We start from the raw sequence: 27,249 nt of genomic DNA on the forward strand, positions 1-27,249 counted from the left end.
TTACCGCCAGGAAGTAAATATTGCGGTTGTTAGAGGGAAGGGCCCCCTTGAAGTCAATGCTGAGACGTTCGAAGGGGCGGGATGCTTTGATCAGATGTGCGCGCTCGGGGCGGTAGAAGTGCGGTTTGCATTCTGCGCAGATGTGGCAGTCACGGGTTACTGTCCTGACTTCCGCGATGGAGAAAGGCAGGTTGCGGGCCTTAATGAAATGGTAGAAACGGGTCACCCCTGGATGGCAGAGGTCCGTGTGGAGGGAGCGGAGGCGGTCCATCTGCACGCTGGCGCAGGTACCGCAGGACAGGGCATCAGGAGGCTCATTGAGCTTCCCAGGACAATACAAGATCTCATAGTTGTACGTGGACAACTCGATCCGCCACCGTAAGATCTTGTCGTTCTTAATCTTGCCCCTTTGTGCATTATCAAACATGAAGGCTACTGACCGTTGGTCTGTGAGGAGGGTAAACCTCCTGCCAGCCAAATAGTGCCTCCAATGTCGCACAGCTTCGATTATGGCCTGGGCTTCCTTGTCCACAGAGGGGTGGTGGAGTTCGGAAGCCTGGAGGGTTCTGGAGAAGAAGGCCACGGGTCTGCCTGCTTGGTTCAGGGTGGCCGCCAGAGCTACTTCTGATGCGTCGCTCTCGACCTGGAAGGGGAGGGACTCATCGATGGCGCGCATCACGGCCTTTGCGATGTCCGCGATGATGCGGCTAAAGGCCTGGCAGGCCTCTGTCGGCGGCGGGAAGGTCGTGGTTTGAATGAGGGGACGGGCCCTGTCGGCGTAATTGGGAAGCCATTGGGCGTAGTATGCGAAGAACCCCAGGCAGCGTTTGAGGGATTTGGGGGTATTGCGGAGAGGGAGTTCCATCAGGGGGCGCATGTGTTCGGGGTCGGGGCCTATCACTCCGTTACGCACTACGTAGCCGAGGATGGCTAGACGGTCGGTGCTAAACACGCATTTATCCTTATTGTATGTGAGGTTAAGGAGTTTTGCGGTTTGGAGGAATTTCTGGAGGTTGGCGTCATGGTCCTGCTGGTCGTGGCCGCAGATGGTGACATTATCGAGATACGGGAAGGTAGCCCGTAATCCGTACTTGTCGACCATTCGGTCCATCTCCCGTTGGAAGACCGAGACCCCATTTGTGACACCAAATGGAACCCTACTGAAGTGGTAGAGGCGCCCATCTGCCTCAAACGCGGTGTATTTGCGGTCACTCGCGTGGAGGGGGAGCTGGTGGTAAGCGGGCTTAAGGTCCACAGTGGAGAAGACTTTGTATTTCGCGATATCGTTTACCATGGCGGAAATACGGGGGAGAGGATACGCGTCCAGTTGCGTAAACCGATTGATGGTTTGGCTATAATCGATGACCATCCGGTTTTTCTCCCCAGTCCGGACCACCAGCACTTGGGCTCGCCAGGGACTGTTGCTGCCCTCGATGACCCCTTCCTTCAGCAACCTCTGGACCTCGGACCTGATGAAGGACCGGTCCTGGGCGCTGTACCATCTGCTCCGTGTCACAACGGGTTTGCAATCGGGGGTGAGATTAGCAAACAAGCAGGGGGGGTCCACTTTGAGGGACGCGAGGCTGCAGACAGTGAGGGGGGGTATAGGGTCACCAAATTGGAAAGTCAAGCTCTGCAGGTTACACTGGAAGTCCAGTCCCAGGAGTGCCGGTGCGTAAAGATCAGGGAGGACAAGGAGTTTGTAATTTTTAAAAACCTTCCCTTGGACCGTGAGGTCCGCGATGCAGCAGCCGGTGATGCGGACGGAGTGCGAACCTGAGGCTAACCCGATTTTGTGTTTTACAGGATGGACAGGGAGCGCGTAGCATCTTACCGTGTCAGGGTGAACGAAGCTTTCCGTGCTCCCGGAGTCCAGCAGGCAGCCCGTCTCGTGGCCGTTGAGGTGGATCAGCGTTGTTGTTTTGGCGAGCGTGCGTAGTCGTGACTGGTCGAGTTGAATGGCCGCGAGCCGTGGAGAAGAACCATCGTCGCAGTCGTCGTCGGCCGAGTAGTAGCTGGCAGGACCTTGCGTGCCAGTCCCGAAAGCTGGTGCCCTGGATCCGCACGTGGAGTCGGGATCCCAAGATGGCGGCACCCAGGACCCGCACGTGGCGTCGGGGCCCCAAGATGGCGGCGCCCAGGACCCGCATGTGGAGTCAGCGCCCCAAGATGGCGGCGCCCAGGACCCGCACATGGAGTCGGCGCCCAAGATGGCGGCGCCCAAGGGGCCCTCGTGGTTGAGGGGGGCGGAGTTAGCGGTGCCGGCGGGCCGACCGGAGTGGCTGAGAGCGGGGGCAGAGAGGCGCGCAGGCCAGGTGCAGGGGCCCGGGGGCGGCGAAGAGATAGTTGCGCGGTGCGCTGGAAGGGCCAGGAAGGGCCCGGAGGAGAGGGGGCGGCGCGTTGGCTGGGCGCAGGGGCCCGGGCGTGGGGGGGAGAGATCGGCGCGACGTACTGGAGGGGCCAGCAAGTGCCCGGAGGGGGGGGATCCCCGGTCGCTGCGCGGTACAGCAGCGACCAATTTGGCCTGGCAGACTGAGGAGAAGTGGCCCTTCTTCCTGCAGCTCTTACAGAGGGCGGAGCGGGCTGGGCAGCGCGGGCGAGGGTGTTTTGTGAACCCACAGAATAGCAGCGGGGCCCTGTGGACTTGTCGGGGCATCCCGCGGCGCAGGCCTGAGGGAGGTCGGGAGCGGCGGATGGCGGTGGGGAAGCGTGCCAGGAGGCCCAGAGTGGTGCAGCGCGGCTAGGCGCGTGCGTTTAAATCGGCGACCTCTCGGGAGGTGGAGAGAGTCCGTGCCTCAGTTAAGCTGAAGTCGTCTTTCTCCAGCATCCGCTGGCGGATAGCGGGGGACTGCATCCCAGCCACGTAAGCATCTCTAATCAGAAGTTCCATGTGCTCCGTGGCTGAAACTTGGAGGCAGGTGCAATTCCTCCCCAGGACAGCGAGGGCCTGGTAAAATTGGTCTAATGACTCACCGGGGAGCTGTTGTCTGGTGGCCAGCAGATGTCGGGTGAATACTCTGTTGACTGGTTTAAGAAACTGTCCATTCAGCTTGAGCATGGCCGCATTGTAATCTTTTTCTTCCCTGATCATCGCGTAGGCTGCCGTGCCCACGCTGGAGTGGAGGATGTGAAGCTTCTGTGCCATGGTGGGGGGGGCTGTTTGCAGACACCAGGTATCCCTCGAGACATGCCAGCCAATGTTGAAAGATTTCTGAAGCGTTCTGAGTTTCCGGGCTGATGCGGAGCCATTCGGGCTTGATCCAGAGCTCCATCTTCAAAATTCTAGCTTATTAAATTGATGAACCATCAATCGAACGCGAGACGAGTTGCTGTACAAAAGTTAGGCTTTAGTAAGCTAGAAGTTAGCCCTGCAGTTGACTACAGTAAATGGACGACCGCCGGGCGTTCTGGCTATTTATACCTCGATATGGAGGCGTGGTTAGCTTAGCCTCTCGACCAATCGGAGAGCCATCACATGACTGGTCTCAATCAATCGGTCGAGAGGCACATGACCGACCAGGGCCAATGGTAAGCCGGTGTTCTGCACCAATGGCAGACAGCTATGCAAATCATACCACCACAGTCTCTCAGAACAAATTCATCCATAACTGGCAACAAATGTTCATTAAATTTGTTTCATTTGGGAAACTCTTAGCATAACTGATATCCGAAACTGAAACGTTCTGCAATCTTAAAACACTTTACCTTTCCTGACATCAATGACAACAAAAAGCTTTTATATAACACCTTAAAATAGGAAAACATAGAAAAAATAGAAGCTATTATGAACAAAATTTGATTCCAGGCTACATGAGGGGATATTTGGACAGAAGGCCAAGGTCTTGGAGTTTTCTTGTAATGAGTGTTTTCAAGTAGGGCAGAGAAATAGAGAAGTGGAGAAGTTTGGGGAAGCAATTCTAGAAATAAGGGCTGAGATAGCTGAAGGTTGCTAATCGTAGAGCAATAAACATCAGGACTGTGCAAGGGCCCAGAATTGGAAGAGCACAGATATTCCGGAGGGTTGTCGGACTGGAAAGAGATTAGAGTGGCGGGGCCATGGGGAAATTAAAAAAAAAGATGAGTGGTGGAATTCTCCATTCATGAGACTAAGGGTGCAATTCTCCGGGCTTGTTGTGCTCTTGTCGAGCAAGATTAGGCCGGTGAATAGCGGGAGAGGCCGAAACCAAGGACCTTACCAGGCCAAGCAGTTTGCGATGCAACTGGCCTGCTCTCATAGGCGAAATCACAATCTCAGGGTAGCATGGCGAGAAACCAATTTTCACCACTTAAGCCCCATTTCCCTACAATTAACGAGAGCCACCCCATATCCAACGGCTTCCCATGACCCAACCCCTCCCCAGCAAGTGGTCATGCTGGCTCTGATTAGTACTTCTTTCGAAAAATGTGAACTTGGCAGAAGGGCTTCTGTGGGGAGCTGAGGAGGTGAATAGCCATCTTGTCTCACAGGCAAAGAGCCTGGGAGCGCTGGCCTTGCCACCCCTGTGCTCGGTGGGAAGTGGAGGACCCTCTGCAGGGGTGGTCCTCAATGAGTGGGTGGGGGAGGCTCTGAGGGGTGGAAAGTTGGGCGGGGGAGCCGCATGTGGCACCACCATGCCATCCCCACATCCATTCTGAGGGCAACCCTTGTCCCTGGCCGTCTGCCCCACCAATCACTCATAACCCCCATCAACTGCCGAGGCCTCTGGCCGTGCGGCTGAAGGCTACCGCTAATAGGGAATTGGCTTAAGTGTGCACTTCACACATCCCAAGTAGATTCTCGTGGGTGGGCGGGCTATGTAGGATATGCATCTCATTGCCTAGCATCCCAATCACACCTTGATGCTTGGACACTGTATCTGAATACTGGGAGGCAACACCACACATGCAGCAACCAACATCCGAACATCAAGGGGATGGGACACAACTCCGGGTACCTGTCCATGGTCGGAGGGTGGGTGAATGCCTTGGGGAGGAGGTGAAGCCTGGAGAGATGGGCCAAGGTTTTGGAGGTTGGCCTGTGTTGCGGAAGAAAGTGACAGAGGCATCATACTGGTTGTGCACAAAGGTATTCATTGTGTATAACAATTCCCCACTCTCTATCAGCTCCAAGATGACCTCTTCACAGGCTCAACATCTGACTTGGACGCAACTGGGTCCTGGGATCCAGCAGACAAACGACTGCTGTCTCGCCTGAAGGTTCCTGCCTCCACTTGATGTGTACCAGCAGCTGTGTGATGCACCCCAGATTGTGCACCAGGAGCCTGACCACTAACATTTCCCACTGAGGTGCACATATCTGTGTTGGTGGAGGTTGGGGATGACAACTGTGAAACAACTATTATGGTGGCATCCTTGGACCCCCCTCCAAGGTGTTCTCCTGGGATGTTGGAGAGGGGCCACCTGGGATGGGTCAGCGCTGTCGGCTGGAGGACCTGCAGGAGAATGGACATGTGGTCAGTAGAACGGATGGGTCTGTCAGAAAGGCAATAACAACCCACGTTTTACAGGTCCTTTGGATGGGACCCAGTGGTTTCTCACCTCCACCAGCCTTCGCTTTGGTGATCACTCAGTCCTCGGCCACACCAGTCACCTCCAGGACCCGCTCCTCGAAGGTTGTGAAGATTCTTATGTCCAACACTCCACCGCCAGCCTGGGCCCTCTTCTGGCGATTGTGGGAGAGCTTTTCTTGTGGAGACAAGAGAGAGCACCCTTAGCCACACGTGTGGTTCACACTGGTGGAGGGGGTGATGTGTCAAGAGGATAGGGGGCATGAAGGGAGAGGGGGTGTTCTGCGCTGGTGGCACAGTGGCACAGTGGGTTAGCCTTGCTGCCTCACGGCACCGAGGTCCCAGGTTTGATCCCCGCTCTGAGTCACTGTCCGTGTGGAGTTTGTACATTCTCCCCGTGTTTGCGTGGGTTTCACCCCCACAACCCAAAGTGTGGAGCCGAGGTGAATTGGCCACGCTAAATTGCCCCTTAATTGGAAAAAATTAATTGGGTACTCTAAATTTTTTTTTTAAATGCAGGGAGGGGGGGGAGGGTTGTGGATCACATGGAGAATTTGGGGCTGTACACTCACGAATAGGCTTGGGGATCGGGGGGTGTGTTTGTGTCTACTCACGCGTGGTGCCCGGTATAGTTCGTTGACCTTTTTCCTACACTGGAGGCCAGTCCTCCTAGTCACATTCCGGCGCTCACAGCCACCGCCACCTCTCCCAGGCAGCACTAGCTGCACAGTGGCTGACCCTCCTAGACCCTCGGGGGAACAGGACATCTCTCTTGGCTTCCACTGCATCTCGGAGCCTCCCCATGTCAGCATCCCAAATCTTGGGGCTGATCTCCTCGGCGCATTTGTCATGTGAGCGACCCTTTAAGAGATGGTCTGATCACGTGGTTTGTAGCACGACTTCAATGTTGTCATTTGAGGGTAGAGTTGGGCAGTGTCATAGAATTTACAGTGCAGAAAGTGGCCATTTAGCCCATCAAGTCTGCACCGGCCCTTGGAAAGAGCACCCTACCTAAGCCCACACCTCCACCCTATCCCCTCCACCCTGTGACCCCACCTAGCCTATTGGACACTAAGGGCAATTTATCATGGCCAATCCACCTAACCTGCACATCTTTGGACTGTGGGAGGGTGGGCAGGGGGGGGGGGGGGGGGGGCGGGGGCTGGCGCGGCACCTGAGACCCTGCTAAATGCCGTGGAGCAGAAGTGGGCGATGACCCTGTACCCCTGCCCGGGAAGGAGGCTGACAGCCACTGCCGTTCACTATGCTGGGCACAGGTAACAGAGGCGGTCAACGCCATCAGCAACACCATCAGGGTCGGCCTTCATTGCCGCGTGAAACTTCACAACCTCCTCAGGGCATCCAGGGTGAGTAGGTAGTAATGTGCCCCTGGCACCAACCCCTATACCACACACCCTACCACCATTGGAGGACGGCTCAACCCCCACCCTGCACCACTTGCCGGCACCCATACCAGCCGCCATGACTGGGTACCCTAGCCACTGAAGCCACTAGCTACACACCCCCTGAGCTGCAGGCATCGGGCTGTCTAACACTGGGCATATTCTGTTTCCACCACCCAAGAAGAAAGCCGCCAATAACCGCTGGCAGCGGGAGAAGACTGGATGGAGACTGCTGGACCTGCAGCCACTCACCTGCGGCCGGAATACCACAGCACCTCGGACTTTCCCCTCGGGTCCCTGGCGCATCTGGTGGGCAACGTGCAGAACAGGGTGGCACCTGGGACACCTAAGCAGCAGCCAGGTGTGGTCGGTGGACCAGAGGAAAGGGCAGTCGACCGGCTGGAGGTCCGCATTGGGTGAGGAAGGGATACCCTGCAGAGTTGCAGTTTCCCATGGCATGTGTGACACCCCCCCAACACACCCTCACTGCCACATCACCCTCACTCCCTCACCACTCTCACACCACTCCCACATCAGCCCCCTGCTCCACCACCACCCCTACCTCCCCCTCCCAAACACACATCCTTGCCCAGCACGCCTCCACCAGCCCTACTCCCCTCTCCCAAACACCCCCCTCCCCCTACACACCCCCACACTCCCCCTGGTCTGTGGTCCAGTCATGCGTCTTGTCTTCTGTCTTGCAGGACCTATTGGTAATGGTGCAAGCCCTTCTGGTGTCCCCTGCCCCCATCCACAGCCAGAACATGAGGTGCCTGTCATAATATACATCCAGGTATATGATGGAGTGCAGAGAGGCAGTGATTGACACACAGGATGAGCAGTGAACACACAGAACACAGCAGCCAATCACCAGACAGGATACGGCCACTATAAAGCCAGAGGGCACTAGTTTTCCCGCTCTCTCGGGATCCAGCCTCTGAGACAGTCAGAGCTCATGAGCAGCAACTAGAACAAGCACCATGTGATAGTGAGATAGTCTGGTCAGGTTAGCATCAGGTCTCCAGTCAAGTCAGCATAGTGTCAACCCACAGTTAAAGCATGTATTATAGTTAAGTGTTCAATAAAATCGAGTTGCATTTCTTCAAGTGTTGGAAGCCTGTCTCTCTCACCACTGCAGTAAACGCAGTCCTCGCAGACCCAGCTTACCCAACACATCATGGTACCAGTGAGTTATGCTCGTGTTTGACGGACCTACTTTGAGATAATCTGCCTTTGACCAGCGATCAGCCATCCGGTAACATGGACAGCGTCCGCCTCCCCCCGCAGCTCCGCATAGCCGGCAACCTCGGTGCTAACTGGAAGATTTTCAAGCAGAAGTTCCAGCTGTATCTTGAAGCCAGCGACCTCGAGGCCGCATCAGATGCCAGGAAGATTGCACTCTTCCTTTCTACAGCTAGGGACCACACTATCCACATCTCCAACTCCCTCACCTTTGCTGAAGGTGAAGACAAGACGAAGTTTAAAACAGTCCTGCTGAAGTTCGACAGCCACTGTTACATCGAGGTCATTGAGAGTTTTGAACGCTATGTGTTCCAGCAGAGGCCTCAGAGTAAGGATGAACCTTTTCATTCCTTTTTAACCCATCTCCACATCCTCGCGCAGTCATGCAACTGTGGCTTGACTTCTGATTCCATGATCCGGGATCAGGTCGTTTTCGGGGTCCATTCCGATCCCCTTCGCCAGCAGTCCCTAAAAGTTAAACAGCTCACCCTTACCATCGCCGTCAAGACCTGCGTCCTCCATGAGTACGCTAATAACTGGTACTCCCATATCAGGGCGCCAGAAACGGCACGGCAAAACCCCCACAATGTAGAAAGAGTGCAAGCCATCAAACAAATGCAGGGCCTGAATCTGGATGAGGCTGGCCATTTTTGCGCGCTTTTCCCAGGCTCCAGCGCATGCACGCCACGACCGAGTGGACGGCGAGACCGACGACCAGACTGCGCAAGTGCACACATCATTCAACCGCGCTGCGCATGCGCGGTGGCATACGGAACGTCCTGACGTCAGCGCCATGACGTGTTCCAACTGTGGCTCCGCCCATTTAAAGCGGCAATGTCTCGCGAAATCTTGACGCAGTCTCCAGTGTGTCAAGCTTGGCCACTACGCAGCCCTTGCCAGATCTGCTCCACTGCCCAACACACAGCGGTCCCAGCCACAGCGCAGGAGCGTCCGGTCAGTAAAGCAACCCGTCACAGACTCCGACCCCGACAGTTTACCAGATCCCGACACTGAGGGCCTCAAATCCCCATTCCGGGTGGGCATCATCGCCAAGCACATGCTGCCTTTCTCAATGATAGTAAAACAGCATTGATCCGGACGATGAATGGTGTGCCACCCTTACAGTCAACAAGGCTCGCATACACTTCAAGCTGGACACCGGTGCTTCAGCAAATCTCATTTCAAAGTCTGACCTCGACACCATCCGTGTCAAACCAAGCATTCTTCCACCGGCCTGCCAGCTCCTCGACTATAATGGCAATGCCATTGCTCCCAGTGGCTCATGCCAGCTTGCGGTGTTCCATCGTTCTTCAAAAGCAACGCTTTTGTTTAATAAAACCGAGTTGCATTTCTTCAAGTGTTGGAAGCCTGTCTCTCTCACCACTGCAGTAAATGCATTCCTCGCAGACCCAGCTTACCCAACACATCAATGCCAACCAGCGGCGAGGACACCCACATGGACATGAGCAATTGGCCAGAGGCCAGGACACCCCAGAGCTCGAGTTCAAGGATGACACTGATTTCCCGTCACAGCTGCTTCAAACACCCTCCACCATCCCAGAGACACTAGCCTCGGTTGGGCACTTTAGTGAAGAGGCTCCTGGGAAACTGTCTGGTGTGCACCTCACACATGCTCCGATACAGCCGGTGGAGTTAGGAAATCCTGAGTGGGTGGACGCTCGGAGGGCAGGCCGACCTCAGGGACTAGCTGCTGTTCAGAAGGGATTTGGGTTTCTGGAACGGACAGTGCCATCGATCGTGGAGATGCCGTCGCAGAGACAGGAACTGCATGAGGGGTTGTCGGTGGCATCCAGCGCCTGCAGGCCCAGGTGGAGGAGTCCAACTGCATGCAGGAGCAGGTGGTGGCGCCAGCCATGCATACAACCCAGGCCAACACCGCATGGGTGGCGTCTGCGGTGGAGGCCTTGGGGGCAAGAGTTTCGGCTATGTATCAGCATGTCCAAGGCCTGTGGCATACTGTGCAGGCGGGTGCCGAGGCCCAGGCAGGGCTGCCCTCTCACAGGCAGCCATTTACCAGAGCAACCTGGACATTGCAGCGGCGGTCCTGAGTGTAGCCCAGTCACAGCAGGCCATGGGTGAGAGCATCGGCAGCATTGCCCATGTGTTGGCTGACATCGCACAAAAGTAGAGGGCGATGGCCCAATCGCAGAGGAAAGATGGCGCAGCCACTGGTTCATGCGGCAGAGACCCAGAAGGTGGTACAGTTGCACCCGATGTGGCACAGTCCCAGACAGAGGTGGTTCACTCCCAGTGCTCCATGTCCATGAGCATGCAGGCCCTGGTCGCGATCAGAGTGAGCCTCCCGAAGCCGGAGGGGTTAGCGCTGCTCGCAACCCCATCCAATGGCATAGCCCAGGGGTCATAGGGAACCCTGAGGGAGGAAGAAGTGATGGGGCCCATGCCAGTGATTCCCACAGGGGAGATATCGGAACACCACAGCACCTCTGGCTCCCCCATTCTATCCCTGGCGCATCTGGTGGGCAGTAGCAGAATGGAGCGGCATCATGCCACCCGGGACACCCGAGCAGCAGCCGGCCCATCTAGGCCCGGTCACCCAGAAGACGCCTGCAAAAGGCAGTAATCACAGCAGGACACCTCCGCTCTTGATGTACTGTCTGGGGATCCACCTAGACGTAGCAGTAGGGCCCGTAAGGCCAGATAGCCACACCTTGACAGCCATCGGTATTGGGTGCCCTCCGCCATTTTCCTGCGGTGCCAGGTACACCATGATTCAGCAGATATGTCGCACTGTCCCCTTGCTCAGCCGGAGTCTTCGATGGCATGTCCGGCTGTCATGTGAGAGTACCTTTAAGAAATGGGTGTTTATAAAATAGCTGTAGGGGATGCACCTTCAGGAAATGGGTGTTTCTCAGTGATGTCAGAGTGTGGATGGAGCTGGGCTGTCTGTCAGCTTTTACTTTTGCTTTGGGCTGTCTGCTACAGGGTGTGTTTAGTTTAGTTTTAGATTTAGAGAAGCTGCAGTCACAGCAAGATGTGTATAAATCTCTGCAAGCTAAAGAATGTTAATTTGGCAATTTCAAAGTGGTAACTGCTCTCCGTAGAGAAGTTAAACCTGATGGGCGGGATTCTTCCAGCCCTGGGATGGGCCAGAGAATCCCTGCGAATGGGCCACGCTGCCCCGACGTCGGCACACAATTCGCCACAGAGTGGAGAATCGGCGCCATTGGCGCCGGCGTGGTTGACACGGCGCCAGTTGCGGGCCGCTCTAGGCGGCTGGCCCACCAATTCTCTGGCACGGATGGGCCGTAAGAAAAGAGCCAAGTCCCGCCGGCGCCGTTCTAACCTGCTCTGGGTCGGCTGGACTTTGGCGTGGAAAGTTCAGGTGGCGGCATGTGGTGGGGCAGGGGGGTCCGACCCCGGGGGGGACCTCCGATGTGGCCTGGACCGCAATCAGGGCCCACCAATTGGCGGGCTGGCCTGTGTGCCTGGGGCCCTCTTTTCCTACGCACCGGCCCCTGTTGTCCTGCGCCATGTTGCATGGGGCCGGCGCGTTGAAGGAGGCCACCGCGCATGCGCACGTTGGCACCAGCGCTATTGCACATGTCCTCGTTGGCGCTGGCGCAACTGCGCATGTGCAGATCCCGCAGCGCACAGTTTGTGCCGGGATCTGCAGCTGGAGCAGCACAAACCACTCCAGGGCCATGGTGGCCCCCTGTAGGGGCCAGAATTAGTCATGGGAGTGGCCCATACACGCCGCCAGAAAGCGCGACGGCGTTTACGATGGAGTGGACACTCTGCTGCGGGATTGGAGAATCCCACCCCATGTCTTTCTGCATTGTCTTATGGATGTTGCAAGGAAACATTAAGAGTTACTTATAGAGTACTGTATTCTTTGGGGGATTTATTGATGTTGATAATTGTTAAGATGTTTGCTGTGGGTTTGTAAAGTGTTAACTGGTTTCATAAATAAACATTGTTTTAATTTAAAAGTACTTTAACTCTCTGATGCACCACACCTACAAAGTAGGCCCGTGTGCTCCCCATAACCACAATCTATTAAAAGTTGTGGGTCAGGTGAACTCCATGATACACTTTGGGGTTCTCTAAACCCTGGCCCATAACACCGGCCCGACAGGTCCTCGAATGACAGGCACAAATGACAGAAAGTAGGAGTAGGGCCTGAAAGAAGAGGTGCAATGAATGAGGGACAGCTGGTCCAATTGGTGTCCTGACTTCTGAGGAGCTGATCCGACAGGAAATTCACTAAAGTGTGGCCTCGGCGAGGATATATGTCCCTGTTGCGATGGATAGCCGTCATCTCTCTGTCCCTACTGGGAAAATATCCGTCACCTCCATGTCCCTGCTGGGAGGATAGCCATCGTTTCCATGTCCCTGCTGGGAGGATAGCCATCGTTTCCATGTCCCTGCTGGGAGGATAGCCATCGTTTCCATGTCTCTGCTGGGGGGATAGCCATCATCTCCTTGTCTCTACTGAGGGGATAGCCATCGATTCCATGTCCCTGCTGGGTGGGTAACCATCATCTCCATGTCCCTGCTGGGGGATAGCCAACATCTCCATGTCCCAGCTGGGGGATAGCCATCGTCTCCTTGTCTCTACTGAGGGGATAGCCATCTGAGGGATAGTCTACTGAGGGGATGTCCCTACTGGGGGACAGACATCGTCTCCATGACTCTGCTGGGGGGATAGCCGTCATCTCCATTTCTCTGCTGGGATCATAGCCATCATCACCATGTCCCTACTGGGGGATAGTCATCGTCTCCTTGTCTCTACTGAGGGGATAGCCATCATCTCCGTGTCCCTACTGGTTGACAGACATCGTCTCCATGTCTCTGCTGGGATCATAGCCATCATCACCCTGTCCCTGCTGGGATCATAGCCATCATCTCTCTGTCCCTGCTGGGGGATAGCCATCATCACCATGTCTCTGCTGGGAGCATAGCCATCATCTCCCTGTCTCTGCTGGGAGCATAGCCATCATCTCCATGTCCCTGCTGGGGGATAGCCATCATCACCATGTCTCTGCTGGGATTATAGCCATCATCGACCTGTCCCTGCTGGGAAAATAGCCATCAGCTCCCTGTCCCTGCTGGGAAAATAGCCATCAGCTCCCTGTCCCTGCTGGGAAAATAGCCATCAGCTCCCTGTCCCTGCTGAGGGATAGCCATCATCCCCCTGTCTCTGCTGGGAGCATAGCCATCATCTCCCTGTCCCTGCTGGGAGCATAGCCATCATCTCCCTGTCCCTGCTGGGAGCATAGCCATCATCTCCCTGTCCATGCTGGGATCATGTCCATCATCGCCCTGTCCCTGCTGGGATCATAGCCATCATCCTGTCCCTGCTGGGAGCATAGCCATCATCTCTCTGTCCCTGCTGGGAGCATAGCCATCATCTCCCTGTCCCTGCTGGAATCATAGCCATCATCTCCCTGTCCCTGCTGGGAGCGTAGCCATCATCTCCCTGTCCCTGCTGGGGGATAGCCATCATCTCCCTGTCCCTGCTGGGGGATTGCCACCAGCTCCATGTCCCTGCTGGGAAAATAGCCATCAGCTCCCTGTCCCTGCTGGGGGATAGCCATCATCTCCCTGTCCCTGCTGGGAGCATAGCCATCATCTCCCTGTCCCTGCTGGGGGATAGCCATCATCTCCCTGTCTCTGCTGGGAGCATAGCCATCATCTCCCTGTCCCTGCTGGGAGCATAGCCATCAACATGTCCATCATCGCCCTGTCCCTGCTGGGATCATAGCCATCATCTCCCTGTCCCTGCTGGGAGCATAGCCATCATCTCTCTGTCCCTGCTGGGAGCATAGCCATCATCTCCCTGTCCCTGCTGGGAGCATAGCAATAATCTCTCTGTCCCTGCTGGGAGCATAGCCATCATCTCTCTGTCCCTGCTGGGAGCATAGCCATCATCTCCCTGTCCCTGCTGGGAGCATAGCCATCATCTATCTGTCCCTGCTGGGAGCATAGCCATCATCTCTCTGTCCCTGCTAGGAGCATAGCCATCAACATGTCCATCATCGCCCTGTCCCTGCTGGGATCATAGCCATCATCTCCCTGTCCCTGCTGGGAGCATAGCCATCATCTCTCTGTCCCTGCTGGGAGCATAGCCATCATCTCCCTGTCCCTGCTGGGAGCATAGCCATAATCTCTCTGTCCCTGCTGGGAGCATAGCCATCATCTCTCTGTCCCTGCTGGGTGCATAGCCATCATCTCCCTGTCCCTGCTGGGAGCATAGCCATCATCTATCTGTCCCTGCTGGGGGATTGCCACCAGCTCCATGTCCCTGTTGGGAGGATAACCGTCATCTCCATGTCCCTGCTGGGGGTAGCCATCATCACCATGTCTCTGCTGGGAAAATAGCCATCATCTCCCTGTCCCTGCTGGGGGATAGCCATCATCTCCCTGTCCCTGCTGGGAGCATAGCCATCATCTCCCTGTCCCTGCTGGGAGCATAGCCATCATCTCCCTGTCCCTGCTGGGAGCATAGCCATCATCTCCCTGTCCCTGCTGGGAGGATAACCGTCATCTCCATGTCCCTGCTGGTCACGAGTGTGCCGACTAGGGGATTTTCACAGTAACTTCATTGCGGTGTTAATGTAAGCCTACTTGTGACACTAATAATGATTATTGGTATTATTTCCATGTTTCTACTGGTAGGAAAACCTTCATCTCCCTGAAGACACCTCCAGAAAAATCAAAGGGAGGTGGGAACACATCACCTTTGACAAACATGGATGTTTTTTCTCTAAAGTTCTTGACCCGCCCTCAAAATCCCCATATCCTGCACCCGTTCTCCCCACCCCAGCCTCCAAACTGCCTCCAAAACTTGGAAAATTCTTTACATACAATCATTGCCTTAGCAGCAGCGTGTAAAGTTTAATCTTCATAAGCACAGGTCAGCCATAGAGTAAGGGATCTCCCATTTAAAACAGAGATGAGGAGGAATTTCTTCTCTCAGAACATAGTGAATCTGTGGAATTGTTTATCACAGAGGGCTGTAGTGGCTGGATCATTTTATACATTCAAGGCTGAGATAGACAGATCTTCTTTCAGTAAGGAAATTAAGGGTTATGGGATAAGACAGGAAAGTTGTGTTAAGGATTATCAGATCAGTCATGATCTCATTGAATGGCTCAATGTGTCAGATGGCCTAACTCTGCTCCTATATCTGGTAGTGTTATGGTCTCCAGCCCCCCTAAAACAATTTGATACAGCATCAAACACAGTTATAGAATTGATACAGCACAGAAGGAGACATTCCTGTCCATCATGTCTGTGCCAGCTCTCTGCATGCGCAATGCCACTCCCTGCAGATATCTTCAGAAAATGATCCAATTCTCTTTTGAAAGCCACAATCGAACCTGCCTTCCCGAAGCTTTGACAATAGTTCGGAGATTAAAGACACCTCTTGCTGTACCATACAGATCACATGCAGTCACTGTTAGAGACCTTGGTTGCTGCTTCCAGTTAGGTTGACGATGATGGTGCTAGAACTGGTGTGAGGAAGATAATACATCTAACCTGGGGCAAAATTCTCCCCTACCCAGCGGGGCGGGGGTCCCGGCGTAGCGGAGTGGCGCCAACCACTCCGGCGTCGGGCCTCCCCAAAGGTGCAGAATTCTCCGCACCTTTAGGGTCTAGGCCTGCGCCGGAGTGGCTCCCGCTCCGCCGACTGCCTTTGGCGCCACGCCGCCCGGCGTCGAGGCTGGCCGTAAGACCTTCGCCAGTCGGCGTGAGTCCGCGCATGCGCCGGGGCGTCAGCGACCGCTGACGTCATCACCGGCACATGCGCGGTGGAGGGGGTCTCTTCCGCCTCCTCCATGGTGAGGCCGTGGCGGCAGTGGTAGAAAAACCACGCTAGTCCGACGCCCTCCCGCTACTCTCCCCCCCCCCCCCCCCCCCACGCCCGACACGAATCGCTGCCGCCGTTTTTTTATGGCCAGCAGCGATTCTCAGCTGGCCGATGGGCCGAGTTCCAAGCCCTTTACGGCTGTTTGCGCGGTGGAGGGGGTCTCTTCCGCCTCCGCCATGGTGAGGCCGTGGCGGCAGCGGTAGAAAAAGAGTACCCCCACGGCACTGGCCCGCCCGCCGATCGGTGGGCCCCGATCGCGGGCCAGGCCACCGTGGGCGCACCCCCTGGGGTCCGATCGCCCCCCGCCCCACCCCACCCCAGGACCCCGGGGGCCTGCTCGAGCCGTCAATCCCACCAGCACAGAGGTGGTTTAAACCACGTTGGCGGGAGAGGCCTGACAGCGGCGGGACTTCGGCCCATCGCAGGCCGGAGAATCGCCGCGGGGGGCACGCCGATCGGCGGGGCGCGATTCCCGCTCCCGCCAATTCCTGGGTGGCGGAGAATTCCAGCCAAGGCGGGGGCGGGATTTACGTCGGCCCTGCGGGGGGTCGGGGAATTCCGCCCATGGTGCAGGCACTCCCCATCCACTTCCTCAGAAAATGCTGGAAATACACAGAATGTGTTGAGGGACAGAAACAGAGCTAATGATTCAGGTTGATAATTGGAATTGGAATTAGAAAATATTACAGAACAATAGGTTTTAAACATGTATGGATGAAACATTGGGTGGCATTTTATACTCTCTCAGGTGGTGAGTTTGGAGGTGGGAAGGACATTTAATGTTGCTGGAATGTGGTGTGCCTCAACCCCACCAAATTCCACCTCCACCACAATCGAGTTCTGGGCTGAAAGACCCATGGACAACCTTCCCACCCTACAGCCAATTGATACCCTTAAGTAGCAAATTAATGACCACTTAACGCATCATCCCACCACTGCTGGTATTACCCCATCTACAGGCAGGCCTGTTACCACGCAGCAGCTAAAACAATACATCATTCCAGGGAGTCCCTCAATCAGACACTCAGGGCGCGATTCTCCGCTCTCACGCCGGTTCGGAAAATAGCGGGCCGTGCCGATTTTCACGGCAACGCCGGTCCGACACCCTCTCGCTATTCTCCGAACCACGCACAAACTACACGTCAGCATTCCTGGCAAAGGCCTCGACAGACCCCCCGACACGACCGGAAGCCCGACTTTTTGGCCCCCCGCTATTCTCCGGCCCGGATGAGCCGAAGTCCCGATGTCATCACGCAATGTTTTCACGGCGGCCAACACACCTGCTTTTCAAGTTCGTCAACCAGTCGTGCTGGCTGACGAGAGCTTCGAGGAGGAGAGCGCACCGCTTAGCGCACCGCTCAGCACACCGCTGGAGTCTGGCCACAACGGGGAAGGCATCTCCGAGAACGGGAGGGGGTCCAGAGCGGGGGGGCCGGGGAGACGGAGGGGGGGAGTGTGGGAGACGGAGGGGGGAGTGTGGGAGACGGAGGGGGGAGTGTGGGAGACGGAGGGGGGAGTGTGGGAGACTGAGGGGGGAGTGTAGGAGACTGAGGGGGGAAGTGCGAAACTGAGTGGGGCAGTGTGGGAGATTGAGGGGGGAAGTGGGAGACTGAGGGGGGGAATGTGGGAGACGGAGGGGGCAGTGTGGGAGATGGAGGGGGGAGTGTGGGAGACGGAGGGGGGAGTGTGTGAGACTGAGGGGGAAGTGTGGGAGACTGAGGGGGGAGTGTGGGAGACTGAGGGGGGAGTGTGGGAGACGGAGGGGGGAGTGTGGGAGACGGAGGGGGAAGTGGGAGACGGAGGGGGAAGTGTGGTAGACTGAGGGGGGAGTGTGGGAGACTGAGGGGGGAGTGTGGGAGACTGAGGGGGGAGTGCGGGAGACGGAGGGGGGGAGTGTGGGAGACTGAGGGGGAAGTGGGAGACGGAGGGGGGGAGTGTGGGAGATGGAGGGGGGAGTGTGGGAGACTGAGGGGGGAGTGTGGGAGACTGAGGGGGGAAGTGGGAGACTGAGGGGTAGTGTGGGAGACTGAGGGGGGAGTGTGGGAGACGGAGGGGGGGAGTGGGGGAGACTGAGGGTGGGGAGTGTGGGAGACTGAGGGGGAGTGTGGGAGATGGAGGGCGGAGTGTGGGAGACGGAGGGGGGGAGTGTGGGAGACTGAGGGTGGGGAGTGTGGGAGACTGAGGGGGAGTGTGGGAGATGGAGGGCGGAGTGTGGGAGACGGGGGGGTGTGGGAGACGGAGGGGGGAGTGTAGGAGACTGAGGGGGGAGTGTGGGAGACTGAGGGGGAAGTGTGAGACTGAGGGGGGGAAGTGGGAGACGGAGGGGGGAGTGGGAGACTGAGGGGGGAGTGGGAGTGGGGGGGGGTAGGGAGAGAGTGAGCGAGTGACTCGTCCAACCCCGGTTAAAAAATGTCTGCCACCATGCCATGGCGTGCCGGTCACGAGGACAAGGCCGCTGGTTCCCCTGTGGCTTACGGCCGCAGGCCACTGATGCACCAGTGAGGAGGACGTAGTTAACTGCCCGTTGGATGCAGAAAGTGACCAGGCGTTAGACCGCCCGCATGTCAGCAGTGCGACCAGGCCACAGGGACACGCAGGTATCCCGTGGCAGGCCGCTGCCGAGGTGTCGACTAACCTCCGTCTAACATGTCCCAAGGAAATGTGTCCAAGTTTGCAGATGACACTAAGATGAGTGGTAAAGCGAAAAGTGCAGACGATACTGGAAGTCTGCAGAGGGATTTGGATAGGTTAAGTGAATGGGCTCGGGTTTGGCAAATGGAATACAATGTTGACAAATGTGAGGTTATCCATTTTGGTAGGAATAACAGCAAACGGGATTATTATTTAAACAATAAAATATTAAAGCTTGCTGCTGTGCAGAGAGACCTGGGTGTGCTAGTGCATAAGTCACAGAAAGTTGGTTTACAGGTGCAACAGGTGATTAAGAAGGCAAATAGAATTTTGTCCTTCATTGCTAGAGGGATGGAGTTTAAGACTAGGTGGGTTATGCTGCAATTGTATAAGGTGTTAGTGAGGCCACACCTGGAGTATTGTGTTCAGTTTTGGTCTCCTTACTTGAGAAAGGACGTACTGGTACTGGAGGGTGTGCAGAGGAGATTCACTAGGTTAATCCCAGAGCTGAAGGGGTTGGATTACGAGGAGAGGTTGAGTAGACTGGGACTGTACTCGTTGGAATTTAGAAGGATGAGGGGGGAATCTTATCGAAACATTTAAAATTATGAAGGGAATAGATAGGATAGATGCGGGCAAGTTGTTTCCACTGGCGGGTGAAAGCAGAACTAGGGGGCACAGCCTCAAAATAAGGGGAAGTAGATTTAGGACTGAGTTTAGGAGGAACTTCTTCACCCAAAGGGTTGTGAATCTATGGAATTCCTTGCCCAGCGAAGCCGTTGAGGCTCCTTCATTAAATGTTTTTAAGGTAAAGATAGATAGTTTTTTGAAGAATAAAGGGATTAAGGGTTATGGTGTTCAGGCTGGAAAGTGGAGCTGAGTCCACAAAAGATCAGCCATGATCTCATTGAATGGCGGAGCAGGCTCGAGGGGCCAGATGGCCTACTCCTGCTCCTAGTTCTTATGTTCTTATGTTTCCAACATTTTATGTTCTTACATAAGATTTCTAGCATCTGAAGTATTTTCATTTTTGGTAGTGGGTTCAGGATACGATTGGGAGGCAATGGGATTCCCCTTTGCCAAATACTGAGCCATTGGTTGTATTCACTGTTGAGACTCTCGATTTAAACATGTAGAAGAACCACTCTGGGGAAGTATTGAGGTGGTGGCGTTCAGGAGGGGGTATCATAGGGATATTTATGCTTCTGTAGACCAGCCTTTAAAGGAGGGAAGGGAAATATCTGGGGATGTGGTGGGGGGAGGGCCCATTCATCCACAATTATAATACTGCAAAGCATTAGCTTTGCAAATCATATTAGTCTGCTGAAACTAAGCTAGTGTTGGTTCTCTTTTGAGTATTTATTTTGGCTATTGGCACCTCGCCAAATTCATTGTCCGCTCATGCAATGACTTACAATGACAAGAATTCAAACCACAAGTGCTTTTTTTTGCTCTCGCTCTTTCTGAAACTATAATTGCATCAACTGAGTTCCTGGTACACTGTCGTACTTACATCTGAGGTACATGTTATGTTGGTGAGGAGCTGGTGATGCAAGTGGCGAGTGACAATGGCAGACTTTTACTGTGCAGATTCAGAAATCACCTCATTACAAGATTATATTTGTTCTTTGGACCTATCCACACTTCCCAGGATTCTGGAGATCCATTCTGGAGTTTACTTCCAAGGTACGTGAAACCAGGAGTTTTCTCCTATTCATACCTTTTAAGATCCATTAATATTGTGTTCAGTTTGACAATTTATTTGTCTATTCAACCTCATTATCATTATTGCCACTGGCAGTGTTCTCTTTTCTATGTTACTCTACTCAAATGCAAAGTGTTTAAGGGCAAAGCACTGCTCCATTTACAAATAAAGCCTGTGTATCAATCAAGTATCTGGATGCCTTATAGACTGTGGGCGGGATTTTCCGGTCAACAACACTGAAATCGTGTTCAGTGATCGGCCGGAGAATCAACGTTTGTGCCGAATCACTCAATGGCTATTCTTAATACTTTGGATAATAGAACGCATTTCTGCCGATCTTGAGCTCGAGTGAGATCCTGGTACTCACCAATTGCCCCTCACTTGCATTTTCCAGCAAATAATTATACTATAGCGACACAAAGCTCTGATTAGACCACACCAGTAGTACTGTGAGTAGTTCTGACACCACACCCTCGCAAGGGTGCATTGGCCTTAATGGAATGTAGCCTAGATTGACCAGATTAATAACATGACTCCCAAAGTTAAATTGCGAGGAGAAACTAGGGTTGTTACCATGGAATTTAGAAGCTTACAGGGTGATTTCATCAAAGTTTTCAAGACATAAAGGGGAACAGGTAGAGTAGATAGAGAGCCACTATTTCCATTAGTTGGGAGGCGGGATTCTCTGTTAGCCAACGCCAAAATCGGGAAAAGCGATTGGGCGGAGAATCGGTTCCGATGTTGAAATCACGGCAGGCGCCAATTTGACGCTAAATCGCAATGCTCCAGCCATTTCGACAACGGCATCAATGCATTTCGGAATGTAAGTACGATAGACACCGTTTGCATATCATTAGCGGGCCTGACCCAATATTTTCTGGGGCCTCCTGAGTTCCTGGCGGCATGGTTCACTTGTACTTTTTTAAATTGTGAAACCAACATGGCGGCTGCTGAGAGAGAGAGGGCGTATGGAAGGGGTCCAACATCACCATAGTTTGCTGACAGTTGTGCCACTGGCCGGGGGCTTCTGCCAGGGCTGGGGCGAGTAGTGGGAGGTGACCAGGAGGTGGGTTGTGGTGTCGGGGTGGGCGGGCACGGAGCACCATTGTTGCAGCAGACAAGGCAGCCATGCAGCTGGGCATACTGCTAACAGCCCACTTTGAACTTAGTGTCATGGATCGTACAGGTGTCCCTCAGTGCACCCTCCCCCGGGTGCCCTCTGGCCCCAGCCAACCCATCAGCTGTATCGGCACATTCCAACACAACCAATGCCATCTTGTTGGCTGGGATGAGTGTATGTGGGGAGTGTAATATGTATATGCGGCTGCAGCTTGTCAGCTTCCTGAGTGTCAATCACGGACCCGGCAAATCCCGCACGGTTTTTCGTTGGAATCAATTGTTTTCTACGTGGCACAGGTGCTAGCCTCTCAACGGTAGTGGAATCTGTCATAATATACACTAGTATATCATGGTGCAGACACACACACTGATGGACATACACCAATCAAGATGCACAAACACCGCAGCCAATCACCAGTTAGAGCACACTCACTATAAAGACAGAGGGCATCACTTTTCCCGCTCATTCTGGATGCTGCCTCTCATGAGCACAAGAGCTTATCAGTTACAGTACAGACTCTCACCACGTGCTGAGTGATTCGACTGGTTAGGACAGGCACAGGTTTCTAGTTAATCTAGCATCGTGTAAACCCACAATAATAGTATGTTTAGCAATTTATAAGAGTTAATAACATAGTGTTGAACTATCTTCAGTGTTGGTGGCCTGTATGTGTTGCACGGATCCAGAGCACCCAACACGTCAAATCAGTCCAAGAGCACACAGGTTTTTCTGTCGTAAAAGTCCACGGATTCTATGTTGGCGTCAACAATTAGTCTCAGAAAAGGAGAATCCCGCTCGGGGACTCAGGGAGGCACCGACTAAAAATTAGAGCCAAACCTTTCAGATGTAAAATGAAACAGTAAAGGGGTGCTGGAAATTTAGAGCTCCCTTCTTCAAAGAAAAATTGATGCCAAATCAATTGTTTATTATAAAATCAAGATTGAAAACTTTTGTCAGCCAGAAGTAGTAAGGGATAAGGGGCAAAGGTGGATATATGGAGTTAGCCATTGGGTGCAATCTACCGGCCCCACTGCACCGGAAAGGCAGCTCGCCACGGTGCAGCATAGCCGGTGAAGCCGGGACTCTCCGCTCCCAAGATCTAGATGGCTCGCAATGCCTCACGAGAGTTAACGCATTCTGGGGAGATGATGCAAGGGGAATCCCACCCACAATGGCAGGATCAGTTTTTGCCGAAGCTGCATATTAGAGCGAGGCAGTAAGCCTTACTCTATTGTGCAGATTACAGAGGTACCTGAGACTTTGGGATTCAATCCCTTTGATTCGGGAGGCTCGGGTGAGTGCCATTTGGTACTTGTCCCCACAAAGGGGGACCAGACGGAACAGCACTCATGGGGTTCTCACAAGGGGATTGGAAACCCCAGCTGCATGCCCTTTTGGCAAGGTAGGCACTGCCAAGGTACCATGCTGGTATTTTTTCCACACACACGATTGGGCTGGGATTGCCTGCTGTGGGTCTTGGGAGGTGCAGGAGGTGCGGGGGAGGGGATCCTCCCATATTGCGTTTAGGCTGGGGAGACATCCGTTTTTTGTAATGTGATCGACTCAACTTTACATTAATCATCACACACAGCCGATACAGTTGACCTGACGCAGACCCAGAAGAAACTCATTACTCAGCAAAATTCTCCATTTGGGAGACGTTCTTCCGCTGAACCTGAATAGCCGTGATTTACGCTCCCACTGAGAGCGCAAATTATGGAGCAATTCAGTATCCCTTGCCAGGTAAATTTATGCATGACGAGGAGCACAAGGGATTCCAGAGAGAATCCCGCTATCAGGCCGCCATTTTGAAGTCCCTTGTCCGGCCACCCCATCCCGATAGTGAAGTCCCTTGTCCGGCCACCCCATCCCAATCCCTGCATCGCAAATTTTCTGGGTGCCCCCCCTTCACCCAAGAACGTGGGAGACCTCCACAGACCCCCCAAAATAGGGAGAACCCCACAGGTGCTCCCTAACTAAAGGAAACCCCCAGTGACCCCACAACTAGGGACACCCCCAGGGATTCCCTGAATAGGGGAAAACCACCCAGGGACCCCCTGAATAGGAACATCTCCTCCCCAGGGATTCACTTAAGAGAGAGAGATGCCTTGGTACTCCATTAATAGGGAGACCCCAGGGACCCCCGCAGGGACCCCCTCCACAAAGATCCCCTCACTTTGGGGTCCAGATCTACGGTCCAAGTCTGCCATGGAGCGCGGCGCAGACGCTGGAGGCCGCCTACATGAGCAGCCTCCAACCCGGAAGTACGGGGAGCCATATCTGCAGCAAAAGCTGTTAGACCTACGGGCAGCACGGTAGCACAAATGGATAGCACTGTGGCTTCACAGCACCAGGGTCCCAGGTTTGATTCCCTGCTGGGTCACTATCTGTGCGGAGTCTGCACGTTCTCCCCGTGTCTGTGTGGGTTTCCTCCAGGTGCTCCGGTTTCCTCCCACAGTCCAAAGACGTGCAGGTTAGGTTGAATGGCCATGATAAATTGCCCTTAGTAACCAAAAGGTTTGGAGGGGTTATTGGGCTACGGGGAAAGGGTGGAAGTGAGGGCTTAAGTGGGTCGGTGCAGACCTTCTGCACTGTATTTTCTCAGTCCCTGTATGCTCGGTCCCTGCTAGCCCCCTGCAGGGCTACGAATTTGTGGCCCTTTCACGTTGGTTTTTTCTAGCACGAAACTCCACGGGCAGGGATTCTCCGACCCCCCGCCGGGTCGGAGGATCGCCAGGGGCGGCGTGAATCCCACCCCCGCCGGCTACCGAATTTTCTGGTGCCAGGGTTTAGGCGGGGGCGGGAATTGCACTGCGTCAGTTGGTGGCCGTTGGCAGCAGCCCCCCCCGGCAATTCTCAGGCCCGCGATGGACCGCGTGTCCACCCATTTTCGGCCGGTCCTGCCGGCGTAAATCACAACAGGTCCTTACCAGCGGGACCTGGCTCCACGGGCGGCCTGCAGAGTCCTCGAGGTGGCACCAGGGGATCTGGCCCCGGGGGGTGCCCCCACGGTGGCCTAGCCCGCGATCAGGGCCCACCGATCCGCGGGTGGGCATGTGCCGTGGGGGCACTCTTTCCCTCCGCAACGGCCGCTGTCAACCTCCGCTGTGGCCGGTGCGGAGAAGAACCCCCCTGCGCATGCACTGGGATGACGCCAGCACACGCTGGCATTCCCGCGCATGCGCCAACTTGTGCAGGCCGGCGGAGGCCCTTTCTGCGCTGGTTGGCATGGTGCCAAGTCCTTCCGTGCCGGCTGGCGTGGCGCCAAACACTCAAGCGCCGGCCTAGCCCCTGAAGGTGCGGAGGAGTCCGCACCTTTGGGGCGGCCCGCCGCCGGAGTGGTTCACGCCACTCCTCGGCGCCGCAGTGGCCCGTCCCTCCGGTTTGTGGAGAATCCCTCCCCACAGTTTTGACGCTGGTGTGGGGACATAGTCCCAATAACGGATAATACAGCCTCTGCTGTTAGGTAATTTGGACATTCTGAATTCTCCCTCTGTCTAACCGAATAGGTGCCGGAATGTAGAGACCAGGGGCTTTTCACAGTGACTTCATTGCAGTGTTAATGTCAGCCTACTTGTGACAATAAAGATTATTATTATGCTCTTCCCGAAGGCAGGTCCTTGACTCATTGCTTGCCATGCTTTGTTATGAACTGTTTTTCTTGACAATTTCTGTCAGTGGTGGTTTGACCTTCCACTCTCAAGGCAGACGAGGGGCAGGTCCCAAGTCTATCTCAATCAGAACAGGAATCTAACCCAGCATTGTTCTGAACCACACACTAGCCATCTAGCCAACTCAGCTAATTGGCCACCTGCATTGATCAATCATGCAAATATCCAAAAAAGATGAAAAAGAAAAGATTATCTGGCCCACCAATTCTGCCCTACAAGATGCCTGGAGTATCCTGACAAGACACTTCCGAAACCCCATTCGATCTACCAATCTCCTGAGGAAAAAAAGCAGCAACAGTAACAACTTCAACAATTTATGTTTAACTTAATGAAACATTCCGCAATGCTTCCTAGAGCATTATAGAACAAAGTATGGCACCGAGCCACATATTAGATCAGACAACCAAAAGCTTGGTCAAAGAGATAGGTTTTCCTAAGGGAGGGGAAGGGGCAGAGAGACCTCGGGAGGGAATTCCAGGGGTTGGTACCAAGGCAACTGAAGGTGTTGCCAGCAATAAGGAGAAAAAATCTGAAAGATTTCTTCTTAATTCCGTCCGGCCAATGAAACCAGTCCATAGAAGCAGATATTAAATATCTCACCCCAGACTGTGTGTGGCTGTAGTTATAATTATACACAGATATGCTGAACAAGCAAACTCTGACAGGATTCAATATGCACCTCTCTCACCACAAGCACATTGTGGCTGCAGAATGTGTTATTCGTAGGATGCAACCACTGCAACGACATCCTGGGTTTAGCTCAACAGCATGACCTCCACTGCGGAGAAGAACAAGTGCAGTATTGTCATCAGCACCAAGTCACACGCCATCTTAACTTGGATATATTCCACTGTTAGTTCCATTATTACAGCTGGGTCAAAACACAAGGACTGCAGCACTTCAATAAGAAGGCCCCTCACCAATTTTCAGGGCAATTGAGTTGGCCTTGCCAACAATCCTGAATACAGCTCCTTATTGAAACTCTTTGAAATCCTGCACACAGTGAAAGGCTGTTTCAAGGGCAGTGAGTGTTGAAATAGAGGCAAGTATATTGGCCGTGAATTATTTCAGTGTTACACCTGCTTCACCGACACTTCATTGGAAGAGCAGCAGAAAGTCCATTTCAACAGGCTTCCAATAAAGTTACAGCAGTGGAATATTGGAACACTGTAATAGTTCCCACAGAGAGGCAGCCATTTACAATTTGGTTTGCATTATCTTCCATTCCACATTTATTGCCCCAATTGTGAATTACCACACAACTAGGTTTCCTGGCGGCATGGGATGGATACGATGGGAAATCCCATTGACAAGTGGTGGAAAGGTAGAATCCTGCTGCCAGTGAATGGTGTGCTGAGGAGGACACACAGCTGGGGGAACAGAGAATACAACCCCCCCACCCACACACACACACACACACACACACTCACTCCATTGCAGCACTGTCTCCAAGGCCCTTCTTGTAGAAATCCGCATTTTGCTCTTCCCAGAGTCCTGGGAGTTATTACAATGGAAGAGATTAGCCATCATCTGATTGAATGGCGGAGCAGGCTCGAAGGGCTGAATTTCCTGCTTCTGTTCCAAATGCCTATGTTGCTACTGTGACAACAAGATGGTGATGAAAAGTGCCTCTTTGTTGTCATAACAACAGGTAATTACACCCGGGACAAACAAGAACACATCGCAATCAGCAAACTAGGGAACAATTTGCCAAACAACTGTGTCATAGAAATTGTAAACAGATAATTGTGATTGACTCATGGCTAAATAATTTGCAGACTGCAGTAAATTTGTGGCATGTTGAAAAGGAAACATGTTCCATCCTTTCAAAAATTCCCTAATTACATTTCTGAAATTCAAGCAAATGTCAAAAGACTATAAATATCTGGAATCTGCTAATTGATGGAAGTGTGTCCTTAACAGTGATCCGAAAGGGTGAATCAAAAATGACTCCAGAGTTGATGATTTAGCCAATCTTAATTTTATTGGTTATTTTGAATAACAATAGACTATGGGCGTGATCTGTCGGCAGGGTCTCGACGGAATCGGGACAGGACACGGCTGGTAGATCCCGAGAAAGGCCTCTCCTGGGATTCCCAACGGGGGTTACGCATT

The 27,249-nt window shown here is 53.9% G+C and overlaps 1 protein-coding gene across 1 annotated transcript in view; it reads left to right on the plus strand.

Moving 5' to 3' along the window:
* The first annotated feature begins 20,117 nt into the window (after nt 1-20,117).
* Nucleotides 20,118-27,249, plus strand: part of themis2 (thymocyte selection associated family member 2) — a 257,043-nt gene continuing 249,911 nt past the window's right edge. Inside the window, exon 1 of the mRNA XM_038796389.1 lies at nt 20,118-20,324. Within this exon, the coding sequence (XP_038652317.1) occupies nt 20,207-20,324 (118 nt within the window). The 5' untranslated portion in view covers nt 20,118-20,206. The remainder of the gene's footprint in view (nt 20,325-27,249) is intronic.

Source organism: Scyliorhinus canicula, chromosome 1, assembly GCF_902713615.1.
Source record: "Scyliorhinus canicula chromosome 1, sScyCan1.1, whole genome shotgun sequence".
Classification (NCBI taxonomy): domain Eukaryota; kingdom Metazoa; phylum Chordata; class Chondrichthyes; order Carcharhiniformes; family Scyliorhinidae; genus Scyliorhinus; species Scyliorhinus canicula.